General features: G+C 46.8%; 1 protein-coding gene across 1 annotated transcript in view; it reads right to left on the reverse strand.

Annotated features, from left to right (window-relative positions):
- The window catches only part of LIMD1 (LIM domain containing 1), a 70,466-nt gene that overhangs the window by 32,204 nt on the left and 23,031 nt on the right, over positions 1-15,231 (reverse strand). The window contains exon 2 of the mRNA XM_082848073.1: positions 1,342-1,443. Coding sequence (XP_082704199.1) covers positions 1,342-1,443 — 102 coding nt within the window. The remainder of the gene's footprint in view (positions 1-1,341; positions 1,444-15,231) is intronic.

Genomic DNA, 15,231 nt, shown 5'->3' on the forward strand with positions numbered 1-15,231 from the left:
TGGCTGCATTGGATCTTCATTGCTGTGTGTGGGCTTTTCTCTAGTTACGGCGAGCGGGGGCTACTCTTCGCTGCGGTGCGTGGGCATCTCATTGCGGTGGCTTCTCTGTGAAGCACGGACTCTAAGCACGCGGTCTTCGGTAGTTGTGGCACACAGGCTCAGTAGTTGTGGCTCGCAAGCTCTAGAGCACAGGCTCAGTAGTTGTGGCACATGGGCTCAGTAGTTGTGGCTCGCGAGCTCTAGAGCACAGGCTCAGTAGTTGTGGTGCACGGGCTTAGATGCTCTGCGGCATGCGGGATCTTCCCAGACCAGGGCTCAAACCCGCGTCCACTGCACTGGCAGGCGGATTCTTAACCACTGTGCCACCAGGGAAGTCCATCACTGGCTTTTAAAATCTCTCCCCCCAACCCTCCCATGATTCTAATGAACTGCCAGGACTGAGGACCTCTGGGCCAGATGATAAGACCCCCTGGTCCCGGACTCTCTTTGGCTTTGTTGTAATGTTTCCTTTTAATAGACAGCTGCCAGCCTTGGTGTAGAAGTGGAGATGTCAGTGGGACATTTTTCAAAAATGCTCCTCAAAATTAATCTTTGGTAGAGACCGTGAAAAAAGCACAATTCATGGCTCCTTCAGACTTGGCAAACAGCCTGCAATGTGTTAGAATCTTCCACTGTGGATGCCATCAGTTCAATGAGCAGTTTGCTGAGCTGAGCGCAGGCCTAGTTTCCTGGTTTGCTGCTTTGGGCATAATGCCCATAATGCAGTACAAAGATGCCCAGAGGTGTTTGCTAAGAGGCATCGATACGTGTGTGGCATGCATACACACAGGCATTCACACACACGCTCACACTTCACAATGAACAGCAGCCTCCAAATGAAAGATCGGGGCCAAAGAGTTGTGAAAGGACCCTGCTTCATACAGGGGTAACTGACTGACTGGTCCCCGCAGTGGCGGAGAAAACTGACAACAGGGCAGACAATGGTGAATCCCAGCGCTTTCCTCCCGACTCTTCTGAAACCTCTGATATGCATTACAAACCTGATGTTATTAGGGACTGCTCCACTACCACCAGAGTGGGCCCCAGGCAAACCCTGGTACTCTGTGATAAGTCAGCTTACCCTGATGGGCCTTGTGTTGGTGGTACAAAACCCTGTTCTAGAGGACACTGTCCTGCCTTCCCATAGGACCATGGAGGGACATGGGCCAAGTGTCTCCAGGAAGGATGCTCTTCCGTCTCCTCCATTCCTGGTTCCCTGTGTTCCTTACCCTGTCCCTCAACACACACACACACACACACACACACACACACACACACACACACACACACACACACACTTACTGCAGGCCGCACAGGTGAAGCACGCGTCGTGGTAGAGGTTCCCCATGGCCTGGCAGGCCTGGCCGGCCCCAAACACACCCTTGCTGCATTTCACACAGGCTCCTGCAAGGGAAAGAACACGGCAGTGAGTCAGGAGGGAAACAGTGTAAAGTGAGTGATAAAAAGCCAATGAACAGGGCTTCCCTGGTGGCGCAGTGGTTGAGAGTCCGCCTGCCGATGCAGGGGACACGGGTTCATGCCCCGGTCCGGGAAGATCCCACATGCCGCGGAGCGGCTGGGCCCGTGAGCCATGGCCGCTGAGCCTGCGCGTCCGGAGCCTGTGCTCCGCAACGGGAGAGGCCACAACAGTGAGAGGTCCGCGTACCGCAAAAAAAAAAAAAGCCAACGGACAAAGCAAGATACCCACCCCTTCCCCTAACCAGCCCATCACCAAATCCGGAGGATTACTCCTTTGCAATGTCTTTCTCTCATGCTCTCTCCCTCCGTCAGCCTTTCAACTATCAGTTCTTTCCACTGCAGGAATCAGGCCCCAGGCTCGTGTTCAGGCCCCCTCCACACAGTGTGCTAATGTTCAGAATACCTCCACTTCTTCCATCTCCTCCGTTGCCCAAAGCTTTCAAAGCCTCCCACCGTTATAAGACAATGTCCAAATGCTGCACCAGGATTACAATATGCCAAATACACAGGTTGGGCAACTTCCGACAAATTATTTCCTTTAATTTACAATGGGAACCACCAACGGGGATTTACTAATCTCACTTTTACAACGAGTGATCAGGCCCCCAAGCCCCAGGTCTCTCAGACTGCAAGCCCAGTGCTCTGCCCTGCACCTGCCCCTGGCCACTGGGTCTCAGCTCCTCGCCTTTGCTCGGGGCTCCCCTGTCTGTGCCCTATGCCCACTCTTCGGTTCCTTTATATGGTCCCTTATGTGGGCCAGTCCACATAAAAGGAGGTGTTGGAATCTCCCTTCCAAAGAACTCCCCCATTATAGTCAAATGAAAAAGATCACAATTATGTAAATAATGCATGAAATAATTTTTAAAAGATTCAAGAAGGAAATATGGCAAAACTGTAAAATTATGGCTGGTTTTACTTCTTTCCATCTTCTGTATTAAAAAAAAACTTACAAGGGCAGGCACTGTTATAGCTGAAAAAAGTCTAGTCTCAAAAAGTGTTTGGATCTGTTTTTTTTAATTTTAAAAAATTTTTAATTTTTTGGCCGTGCCGAGTGGCTTGTGGGATCTTAGTTCCCTAACCAGGGATTGAACCCGGGCCCATGGCACTGAAAGCATCGAGTCCTAACCACTGGACTGCCAGGGAATTCCCCTGGATCTGTTGAAATACACTGTATAATGTTAAAATTTTTGAAAAATCAATTATACATCTCTATACACTTTATATATAAAATATATATAACTAATTTTTCAAAAATTTAAATATATATAAAAAGGTCCCCCAGCATCCATCAGGGTAGCCAGCTCACGTCCTTGGTCAGGGGCTCAGCCAGCCTTTTCTAGCTCTGCTTCCCATCTGTCAGGCTGCAAATCCCCAGCCACATTCTGCCTACAGGGCAGAAAGCCCTGTGTTTCAGAGTTCTTATCATTTCAAGTTGATAAACTGCATCACCTTCAAAGGAAGTCCAAGCTAACACATCCTTCACGCAACACGCCCACACCAACCACACCAGGTGCACAGAGAACACACTCAGCCCAGGGCCCTCACGTGGCTTCACCAACACTCCCTTAGGAAGCAGGTGATGCTGTCTGTAGGAACAGTACTGGGTCAGCCGAGAAAACTGGCTCTTGGGGGAATTCGCTTATGGAAAGTTCTAGGGATCACAAGTGGTGGTTATTTGTAGTTCTTCCGCTTTAACATTTTATTATGAAAACTTTCAAGCATGCAGAAAAATGGGAAGAATCATACAGGGAACACTCATACGCCCACCACCTCAATTCTACAATTGTTAGCATTTTGCTGCCCACCCCTTAATCAATGCAACCATCCATCTTATTTGGGATACATCTCACAGTAAGATGCAGACAGCAGTCCACTTCACCCTGAACACTTCAGCCTGCATATCATTAATGAGTCCATTATTTGCTTACAGTTATTTTTTCAAGATAAAATTCAAACAGTGAAATGCACAAATTATGTCTATCATCCAATGAGTTTTGACAAGTAACCTATGTAATGTAAACCTAGATCAAGATATAGAATGTTTCCAACACCCCAGCAAGTTCCCCAAGGCCCTTCTCTTCCGCCTTTTCTTACTGGCTATGAAATTACCTTTGTGTGTGGGTACGCATGCACGCACACGCACACGCACACACATATGCAGGATGAAACTACTGGACAGCTGGTATTTCTGTACCTAGCAAACAGCATGATGAAATTTAAAACATCGAGGAACTCAGAGGCATCAGCATTTCTTTTTGTCTGATTATTTCACATACAACTTAGACTGCTCTCAAGTCAAGAAATACATCCGTTCTGGGCAAACTGCATTCCTTTGCTGGCACAGTCAGAGCTGTGTCCAGCTAGCAGGGAAGAGTGAAGACGGCAGGGTTCTGCCAGTACCACTCCTCTCTAAACCTGTTGCAGCAGGCTTATCACTCTAGAAACCAATGGTGCTGGCGGCCGGCCAATGAAGCAGGTGGCCCAGGTGGGCCAGGCGGGGCCTCTGGCATTTAGGCGTGTGTGTGGACATGGAAGCAATGGGGTTGGTGTGCCCAGCACTGGACACGGCACCTACTGTGCTGTGGCAGGTTACTGGTTACCTGGGCACTGCCTGCCTCTCCTAGTGAATTGGGAGCACCTTCAAGATAGGGGCCACATCGATGTAAACTGGTGTAGCCATTATGGAAAACAGTCTGGTGGTTCCTTAAGAAACTAAAACTAGAATTACCATATGATCCAATAATCCCACTCCTGGGCATGTATCCAGAAAAGACAGAAACTCTTATTTGAAAAGATACATGCACCCCGATGTTCACAGCGGTAATATTTACAATAGCCAAGATACGGAAGCAACCCAAGTGCTTCAACAGATGAATGGATAAAGAAGATGTGGTGTATATATACACACAATGGAATATTACTCAGCCATAAAAGGAATGAACTAATGCCATTTGCAGCAACGTGGATGGACCTAGAGATTATCATATTATGTGAAGTAAGTCAGACAAAGACATTATTGTATGTGAAATCTAAAAAGTAACACAAATGAACTTATTTACAAAAAAGAAATAGACTCACAGACATAGAAAACAACCTTATGGTTACCGAAGGGAAAAGAGGGGGAGGGATAAATTAGGAGTATGGGATTAACAGATACAAACTACTGTATATAAAATAGATAACAAGGATTTACTGTACAGCACAGGGAACACATATTCAATATCTTATAATAACATTATGGAAAAGAATCTGAAAAAGAATATATATATTCTTTTCACTTCGCTGTACACCTGAAACTAATACAATATTGTAAATGAACTATACTTCAGTAAAATAAATAAATTAAAATGTTTGAAACATAAAATAAAATAAAATCCAAAAAAAGAGAGACAGGGCCACGTCTTAGCTGTGGCCTCTGCAAGGGTTCCGTGAAGAACTGTTGAGCTGAATCACTTTCTGTGCAGCTCCGCGTATAGCCTGTGTCGCCTCCCCTCTACCCTGGCCCTCACCTCCTTGTACCTGGGGTACACACACCCCTGTAAATGCCTTTTACAGAGTCTTATGCATCTCTGAACACCTGCAGCCCCTGACAAAGTGCACTCCTATGCCCTCAACAAACATACATAAAAATAGAGAAACAGACAACGTGGGCCTCTACTGAGCCCTGGTTGACGGTATAATTCAACCATGGTGACGGGGGGAGAACTTTCTCTTGAAAAACGGCAACTGTCGGACAAAGAGAAGGTATTAATTATACTATTTGGTGATCCTGGGGTTGATTTCCAGACCACCCATCCCAAGTGCTCTGGGACTGGACTCTAAACCTTTACAAAGAGCAACACCGGCTGGTTTGTCCGGCAGCAACCAAAGCACGCTCAAAGCAGCCTGGATGGAACCTCAAAGCAACGTGAATGTAATTCTGCTCACGAACATGGAACAAAACCACCCCAAGCGCAACCTCACTTCTTCCCTCTCCATCACTGTGGTCTCTGCGCTTAAGCCCCGTAGAAATGTTAGCTGCAAAGCACAGAGAAGCAGTGAGACTCAACTGAAGCAGTGATCAGCCCTTCCACCTGTCTGCATGGAGAGTGCAGGAAGAGGACCCCCTTGGAGACAGCTTGCCAGTGAGGAGAGGTGGAATACATCTCCTGAGTCAGAGGGATGCTCCTGGGTCACAAGGACATGAACTCATCTTGCCTGGGCTTGGGGAATAAAATCAGACCACCTCTCACTCAAGCTCGTAAAGTGAGAGGCAGGGTGGGCAGCATCTTCCAGTGGACACTGACAACTGCCCAGGCCTCCCCGGGCTTCCTGCTGCGTTATCTCTCCACATCAGGCCTTCCTCCGCTCCTGCAGCCAGCAGAGTGACACTCTCTCTGGCTTCCTCTTAACCCAAGGGCTGGGACCTACTGACTTCAGCATGCCCCTCGCTCTCTCTCATTCCTTGGGGATGCTGACATCCTTTCTCACCACTCTGAGCATGGAGCGCAGACACAAAACAAGGAAGGAAGCCGCTTGTGCTCTAAACCGTCAGTCACGGACGGAGGAGCCCCCACAAGAAGCCAAGTAGGTAAGAAGATATTTCATCCGTGCGGCCTGCGGTAAATGGATAGAAAAGTACTTCATGGGCAAGAAATAGATCTAGTCTTCCTTTGGCAGGAAAAAAAAAAAAAGACAAAGTAAATTTCATATTCTAGGAAATAACGCACCTCCCAGAGCCTGAGCTAGGAGCGTTCATCCAGTGCATGCTGAATGTGCATCCCCTTTCTCAAACCCACGTTCTAGTAATCCTAGAAAGGTGCTGTAACTTGCGGAAGGTCACACCGCTGGGAGGTTTGAAAGATGGAATCTGAGCCCAAGTTCTAACTCAAAGGTCCCATTATTCCCATCTGGTTGGCAGCGGTGTGGCTATTCCTGCAACACACATGGGCCCCCCCCCAAAAAAAGAAGGAGCTCCTTACTCACCACCCGCCCCCCCACCCCCCAACATACAACCTGTTCAGGGATTCAGACCCAAGACCAGCCCTGTCCCAGATCTCCTGGTGGCCACCCGGCCCACCTCCCATGCTGGCCTAGCCCACGCACACAAGGCCATCTTTCTGCCAGGGACCTCCATCACAAGGCCGCCCCCACACAGACCCTCTGTTCCTCCTACCCTTCTGTCAGGGACACTGCAGCTGAAGGATTCACCCCACGAGTGCTTCCCCACCATTCACTCGGAGCCAGGCTCTCTGCAGACGCTGGCAGTAGGATGGTGAGCAGCGTGACTGCACTCTGACCCCTGCCCTCATGGAAGGGTCATCCAAGGAGCCAGGAAACCAGACTATGCTACTACTGATAGGTGAGCTGACCAATCTCACCCAAAGTCCTGTGCTGTAAGTTTGCTTAAGTGGCCAGGGCCGAGCAGAGGCTCGGGCTTGTGAAATAATAAGAAATACATATATTGGTCTCTGCCCCAAGTTTCTGCTAATATTTGGTTTTTGAGCCCAGTTCCTGACACAGAGCTCCTAAATCCCTTGGAATTTCCTGGGCAAAATGAGCATCTTTTGTTCTAATGAGGAAACACTGCGTGGGCTCCTGGTTGGGGGCTGGTCACCAGAAAGACCAAGCTAGGCTTATAAGTTTGGAACTTTCAGCCCTACCCCTCCGTCCTCCAGGGAGGGGAGAGGGGCTGGAAAATGAGTTAATAATCAATCGTGCCTACATGATGAAGCCTCCTCAATGTACAGGATTCAGAGAGCTTCGAGGTTGGTGAACACAACCCCATGCCAGGAGGGTAACACACCCCAACTACACCAGGCAGAAGCTTCTGTACTCAGGACCCTTCCGGACCTTTTCCTATGTATCTCTTCATCCAACTGTTAAACTGTATCCTTCATCATATCCTTTATAATAAACTGGTAAATGTGTTTCCCTAAGTTCTGTGAGTCATTAAGGCAAATAATCAAACCCAAGGAGGGGGTGGGGGGAACTCTGATTTATAGCCAGTCAGAGGCATAGTTGGCAAAGTGGGAGGGGGACTTGTAGGACTGAGTCCTTCCTTAACCTGTGGGGTCTGTGCTAACTCCAGTTAGCATCAGATTGAATTGAACTGTAGGACACCTGGCTGGTGTCGGAGAATTGGTTGGTGTGGGAAAAACCACACATCTGGTGTCAGAAGTGTGAGCACTTGTAGCACAAAGAAACAGAAGTGAGTTTTTCCGAGACAGGACTCAACAAGAAGAAAAGACTCCTAGACACCCTTTGCTTTCCACATGGTCCCTTAGTTAGAAGATTTTAAAGGAAATCCTTACTTTTCCTCAACAGAGGAAAGTAATAAAATGTCAATCACATATTACTATAGTAATCCAAGCTCCAAAACCAGGAGGAAAGTGAGGGAAAGAAGGAATTAAACTTTAAGAGAAGGGAGGAAAGGATATGCAACTATTGCCCTGTAGTTAGACTCACTGCCCTTTAATCCATTCTCCAAACTCTAGCCAGAGGGATCTTCTTTTAAACAGCTTTAACGAGGTATAAGTGACACTCAATAAACTGCACATATTTAAAGTGTACACTTTGATAACTTTTGACATTTGAATACACCTGTGAAATCATCACCACAATTAGGACAGTGAACACACCCACCATCCCCAAAGATTCCACGTGTCCTCACGCCTTTTCTAATGGCCCCTCCCTGGGCAACCACTGCTCTGCTTTCTGTCAGCAGAGATCAGTTTGGAAGGCTATGCTCACCACTGTACCACCAATGTGAGCTCAGTTTGTATTTTCTAGAGGTTATGTAAGTGGAGCCTAGAGCATGTACTCGTTTTTTGTCTGGTTTCTTTCACTCAGCATAATGATTCTGAGATTCACCCAGCTTCTGTATACACCGAGAGTTCATTCCTTTTCATTGCTGAGTTGTTGTCCATTGTGTGATGGGACCACCATTTTCTTATCCACTCAGCTGGTGATGAACATGAGTGGTTTCCACTTTGGGGCTGTTACAAATAAAGCTGCTTGTGTACAAGTGTTTATGTATAGACATATTTCTCCTTTTCTCTTGGGTAACTTAGGAGTGGATTGGCTCAGGCTTATGGTAAGTGTATATTTAACTTTTTAAAAAGCTGCCCAGACTACCCTGGTGGTCTAGTGGGTAAGACTCCGAGCTCCCAATGCAGGCAGCCAGGGTTCGATCCTTGGTCGGGGAACTAGATCCCGAAGGCTGCAACTAAGAGTTTGCATGCCACAACTAAGAAGCCTGTATGCCGCAACTAAGAGTCCAAGTGCCGCAACTAAAAGATCCTGCATGCTGCAACTAAGACCTGGTGCAGCCAAAATAAATAAATAAATTTTTTTTTAAAAAAAGAAGAAGCTTCCAAACTCTTTCCCAAAGAAGATCTATCATCTCACATTCCCACCAGCAGTTTATGAGAGTTCCAGTTTCTCCACATCTTTGCCAGTACTTGGAATGGCAGTCATCCTGATTTTGTCCATTCCAATAGGTAGGTAGTAGTACCTCACTGTGTTTTTGGTTCTGTTTTTTTTTTTTTACTGCTCCGCATGGCACGCAGGATCTTAGTTCCCCGACCAGGGGTTGAACTCATGCCCTCTACAGTGGAAGCGCGGAGTCCTACCCAGTTGACCGCCAGGGAATTCCCCCCTCGTTGTGGTTTTAATTTGCATTTCTCCAGTGACTAACGATGTTGCACCAGAGCATTTTTGCTGTGCTTATTTACCATCCTGTATCTTCTTTGGTGAGGTGTCTGTTCAAATCTTTTGCTCATTTTTTTTTCCTTTTCTTGAGTTATGAGAATTTCCTACATATTCAAGAGACAAGTCCTTTATCAGATATATGCTTTGGAAAGATTTTGCTAGAGTCCTATGAAATCCAGCTGCCTTAGTCTCCCCCAGGATCTCAGCAGCACTTATATTTATTTATTTTTGGCTACGTTGGTCTTCATTGCTGCACACAGGCTTTCTCTAGTTGCAGCGAGCAGGGGCTACTCTTTGGTGTGGTGCGCAGGCTTCTCATTGTGGTGGCTTCTCTCGTTGTGGAGCACGGGCTCTAGGCACACGGGCTTCAGTAGTTGTGGCTCATGGGCTCAGCAGTTGTGGCTCGTGGGCTCTAGAGCGCAGGCTCAGTGCTCCGCAGCATGTGGGATCTTCCCGGGCCAGGGCTCAAACCCGTGTCCCCTTGGCAGGTGGATTCTTAACCACTGCGCCACCAGGGAAGTCCCCTCAGCAGCCTTTTAACTCAAGGAGTCTCCCAGGCTCTCTCTCCCTTCTCCCTCCTTGTGTCAATGTCTGGAAACTCTCTCACGGCAGTAAGCTGGGACAATCATAGGGCCGACCCATTTGCTTCCCATCTCTCAAGGATCATTGTCTATCCTTGCCTGAATCCAGTATCTTGAAAACCTTTTGTTTATATACTAATTCAAGCCGGCCTAACTCTCTTGGTGCACAACAGTGGTTCCCAAACGGCTTAGCGGGGAGAAATTTTTCTCAAAAAAAGTATCAGTGGAACCTCAAGAGTATATAACAGACAAAAGGGAAACCACGACACTTGAGATGGGACAGAGCCCACTCTGCCTCCTGGAATGTCCCGGCCCACTGCAACAGTTCCAGGAAGATTATTTGAGAACGAATAACACAGCCTAACTGATCGAATGCAGACACCACCCAGCCTAGCCTGGGCAGCGTTCCATGTAAAGGAAGTGATCCCAAATTGGCATTCAATGATCTCCTGTACACCCAAAGCCAAAAAACAAATTGGGTTTAGGGCCATGGCATCTTCCCTACTGGCTTGCAAAGGCAGGATTTATAAACAAGGAGGCCCGCAAAGCAGCCTCAGCGTGAGGTTTTGGCTACAGCAGAATCCCTGCCTCCTTACTGCAGACAGCCTGAGGATCGTGCAGCACTCCTTCAACTGAACACACAGCCAAGTCGCCACCTTTCATTGTTAGGATAAGGTTTGAAATAAAAAGATTCCATCAGGCCGGCCAATGGGAGTGGCCCTGCACCTCCAGCTCACACCTGGGCCTTGTCCGGGTGACCACTCCTCTCCCAGTGAGGAAGGGAGGCCTCTGAGAGGTGCGGGCGTCCTTTTTAGCTCTGAACGGATGCTGCACATCACATGGCATCACACAGCCATGGACCACGTACTACGCTGAAAGGGGGCTGAAGCCAGGGGCAGGGCACGCAGTCAGGTTGGGGGTGGCTGAGAGGACAGATTTGGATGAATTAGTCTGCACACAAGTTGAGCAAGGCTTTTTCTCAGCAGAAGGTTGCAGCCTATGGACCTGGGCGGCTCTGGGCATCTCTGGGAGTCAACAGGTTCCAGAAGAGGGGCCAAGCGTTTGGCAGAGCTGGACCAATGGCCTCAGCAGCAGACTTCCTCCTAGCCACAATATAAGCTCATGGAAAGAGCCCTGAAGGCGGTGGGTGCCGGGCCCCTGCCTCCCAGGCAGAGGGCTGCCTCTCAAGGAAGGAATCAAAGTAGATGCCCACCATCACCTCCAGAGACTCTGGTTCCAATTTGGGGGTGGGACCACAGCGCCTCAGTTGACTCTAAGGCTCGGCCAAGGCTGAGAAGCATGGATGCAGATAACACAACAAAACACATCCTCCCCGGCACCCGGGCCTCCCCTGCCTGCCCTCTCTCCCACGCACCCTGTGGTTCCCAGGTCAAGGGGTGATACTCTCACCAAGCTACAAAGGACGTACTCAAGGCCATTCTGGGCTATGGGGTCATTGCAGCAGGCTACTTTCTTCAATCTCAAAGCTATTCAAAACCAACGACGGCTTCACTTCATTGCAGTGGGAAGGGAAGTTTCTCTCGCAGTTTCCCAGTCACCACCGTAAGCTCTAGCTAGCCTTGCCAGACAAACTGCAGGGAACTTCTGCCCCAGCGCACTCCCATTCTCTGGCCCGAATCATTCCCTGCCCTCCGCTCTCCGAAGGAAAGAGTTCAACAGCCTCCAGGGCACCCTGTGCCGTGGCTTCTGGGCTCGCCCACCTGCGTACTCCCCCTCCTCCAGTCTCTCTGCACAGAGCCCAGTTATCTTTCTCAACTCTAATCCAAAAGAGAAATATGCCAATCAGCACAGGAAAAGGTGTTCCACCCAGGAGCCAAATGCAAAGGTGGCTGCCACTCGTCACTGTCTCAGCAGCAAAGACGAAAACAATGATAAAAACAATAGTAAGAGTGTCACGGGGGTGCAGAGAAAAGGGCATTCTCGTACACTGTTAGCGGAAGCATAAATGTAGACAACCTTTCTGGAGGGCAGTGTGGCACCACCTATTGAAAGTCTTAAAAATGGGACTTCCCTGGCGGACCAGTGGTTAAGACTTCAAGCTTCCACTGCAGGAGGCGTGGGTTTGATCCCTGGTCGGGGAACTAAGATCCCGCACGTGGCATGGCGCGGTAAGTAAATAAATAACTAGAAGAAAGCCTTAAAAATTCTTCACGCCATTTGATCCAAGAATTTATTAGAATTTTTCCCAAAGAAAAAAATCAAAGATGCTGCCCAAAATGGATATGCAGAGACAGTAAGCAGATGAGTGGCTGCCTCGGACTGGGGGAGAGGGGGCAAGGGGGCATCTGCTAATGGGGGTGAGCTTTCTTTTTGGGGTGATGAAGATGTTCTAAATTAGACAGTGGTGATGATTGTACAACTCAGTGAATATACTAAAAGCTGTTGAATTGTACACTATCAAGGGGTGGATTTATGGCATGTGAATTATATCTCAGTAAAGCAGTTATAAAAAAACAAAAAGTCGGGCTTCCCTGGTGGCGCAGTGGTTGAGAGTCCGCCTGCCGATGCAGGGGACACGGGTTCGTGCCCCGGTCTGGGAGGATCCCACATGCCGCGGAGCGGCTGGGCCCGTGAGCCATGGCCGCTGGGCCTGCGCATCCGGAGCCTGTGCTCCGCAACGGGAGAGGCCACAACAGTGAGAGGCCCGCGTACCGCCAAAAAAAAAAAAAAAAAAAATGTCATCAAACTATTATTAAAACACTTAAGCATGGATAATTGAAAACAATATAAATACCCGAATGAAGACGTAAAGTTAAATAAATACTACACAGGGGCTTCCCTGGTGGCGCAGTGGTTGAGAGTCCGCCTGCCGATGCAAGGAACACGGGTTCGTGTCCCGGTCCGGGAAGATGCCACATGCCGCGGAGCGGCTGGGCCCGTGAGCCATAGCCGCTGAGCCTGTGCGTCCGGAACCTGTGCTCCGCAACGGGAGAGGCCACAACAGTGAGAGGCCCGTGTAACGCAAAATAAATAAATAAATACTACACAACTTAAAAAAATCATACTCTACAGTGGTGCCACCCAATAGAACTTTTTCTGTGATAATGAAAATGTTCTATTCTGGATTGTCCAATATGACAGCTCAAGTGGCTGCTGAGCCCTTGAAATGTGGCCAGTACACCTAAGTAATTGGATTTTTTAAGTTTAAATAATCCCATGTATTGAGCAACACAGTTCTAGAGTATTCTTTTATGACACCAACTGTTCACAATACAATGTTAAATGAAAAAAGGGGAGGGGACCACGATGCATATGGACACATTGTTCTCTATTCTGTTTTTTTAAAGAGTATATTTACAGATAAAGTCATGACCACGAGGATGAACACTAATTATCGTCCATGTTCACTGCTGAGAAGTAGGGGTTAGGGAGGATTTTTGTGGTATTCTTTAACCTCTTCATATATTCGAAAATGCAGATACATTACCATCATAATCAAAAACAAGGATTTTTTTTAAGATTTAAACAATGTTTTCAATATAATGCAAATCCGCCACCTCACACTCTGATACCTACAGGAAGAGTGCTCCTCAGAGCATCCTGCAGCCCTTCAACCAGCCCCTCCCCACACACAAAGTTGCTGCTCCCCCCACCCCACCCCCAAGTTCATTCACTTTCAGGGGCTTCTCACGTGATTTTGGACTCACAAATAAGTTGTAAAAATAATACAAAGACTTTCTATATACCCTTCATCCAGATTTCCCAAATGTTAACTCTTGTACGACCACAGTACAATTACCAAAGATCAGGAAATTAACACTGATATAATACATATTATATATATTATACACACACACACACACACACACACACACATATACACACACATACACTAATCTATAGACCTCATTCAAATTTCAACAACTGTCCCACTAATGTCATTTTTCTTGGACGAGGAGCCAATGCCAGAAGTAAATCCACTGCATTTAGTAAGTGTCTCCTTGGTCTCCTTTTATGAGAGACAGATCCTTAATCTGTTTTTGTCTTACATGACCTTGACACTTTTGAAGAGTAGTGGTCAATTATTTTGCACACTGTCTCTCATTTTGGTCGTGTCTAATGTTTTCTCATGATCAGATTGAGGTTATGTGTATCTGGCAGGAACATCCCAGAAGTAATGATGTGCCCTTTACAGCGCATCATATCAGGATATACATGCTATTGATACGTCTTAACTACTGGTGAGATTAACTTTGATCTCTTCTTAAGGTAGAGTTTGCCAGGTTTCTCCACTGTGAAGTTTTACTTTCTCTTTGTAATTATTAAGACATTTATGGGAAAACACTTTGACATTAAGCAAATACCCATTTCTTCATCATATATTTTTGCCCACTATTCAGCCTCCACTGATTCTTGCCTGAAACAATTATTACAATGGTCTTTTCAAATGGTGGCCTTCCTATCCTCATCTTTCTTTCTACATTTCACTAATAGGATCTTCTGTACAAGAGTTTTCCCCCAATTCTCCCCATTTATTTATTTCAGTAAGGACTTATGGATATTTATTTTATTCTCTGGGTTATAATCCATTTCTATCATTATTTGTTTTGTTGCTCAAATTGTCACAGATCTTGAAGCCAGTTTCTCAAGGTAGCTCACTCCTAACATCACTCTTTCTTGTGAGAAGGCTCAAAATTGTGCATTTTCCCCAGGGTCTTTGCACAAACATAAACTGCTAGAACAAACATCAACCTCCAGCAGAACCCATTTTGAAGGCTGAGTGGTACAGCATTTATATCACTACTCCCTTACCTGTCAGATTATTCTGCGTAACCCTCTCTTGACATTGGTTCAATTTCCCTCCAGCACCTCAGAATCCCCCAGCCAACTTCCCCCACCACCAGCTTTTCTCCTAGATTATTTTCTTGCCTTTGGCCTCAGAATCCTCTGATTTCTCAAAGGAGGCTCAGTTGCGTTTCTCACCCCCTTCAGCTCTCAGCTCAAACAAGGGTTGTCAGATAAAATACTAGTCACCCAGTCAACTGTGAATTTTAGATAAACAGTGAGCAATTCTTTAGTGTAAGTATACCGCGTGCAAATTTGAATCTCAGGTAAATGAATAATTGTGTAGTATAAGTATGTCCCAAACATTGCATGGTACATACTTACACACTAAAAAAATATTCATTGTCTCTCTGAAATTCAAATTCAACTGGGTGTCCTATATTTTCATTTGTTAAATCTGGCAACCCAAGTTCAAGCATAAAGAAGAGGCGGCATTTATTGTCCACACAATTGGTGACCAGTTTAGGCAAGAAGATAAGCAGCTAAAACACTTTAGAGTTCATTATCCTTTTCTAGGGAGCGTTTTGTTTTTGTTTTTGAAACACTTTTACTGCAGTATAACATGCATAAAGAAAACCCCATGGTTTACGACTCAATGATTTTTCCCAAAATAAGCACTCCTGTGTAAACACCA

This window comes from Leucopleurus acutus, assembly GCF_964270905.1.
Source record: "Leucopleurus acutus genome assembly, chromosome: 10".
NCBI classification, from domain to species: Eukaryota; Metazoa; Chordata; class Mammalia; order Artiodactyla; family Delphinidae; genus Leucopleurus; species Leucopleurus acutus.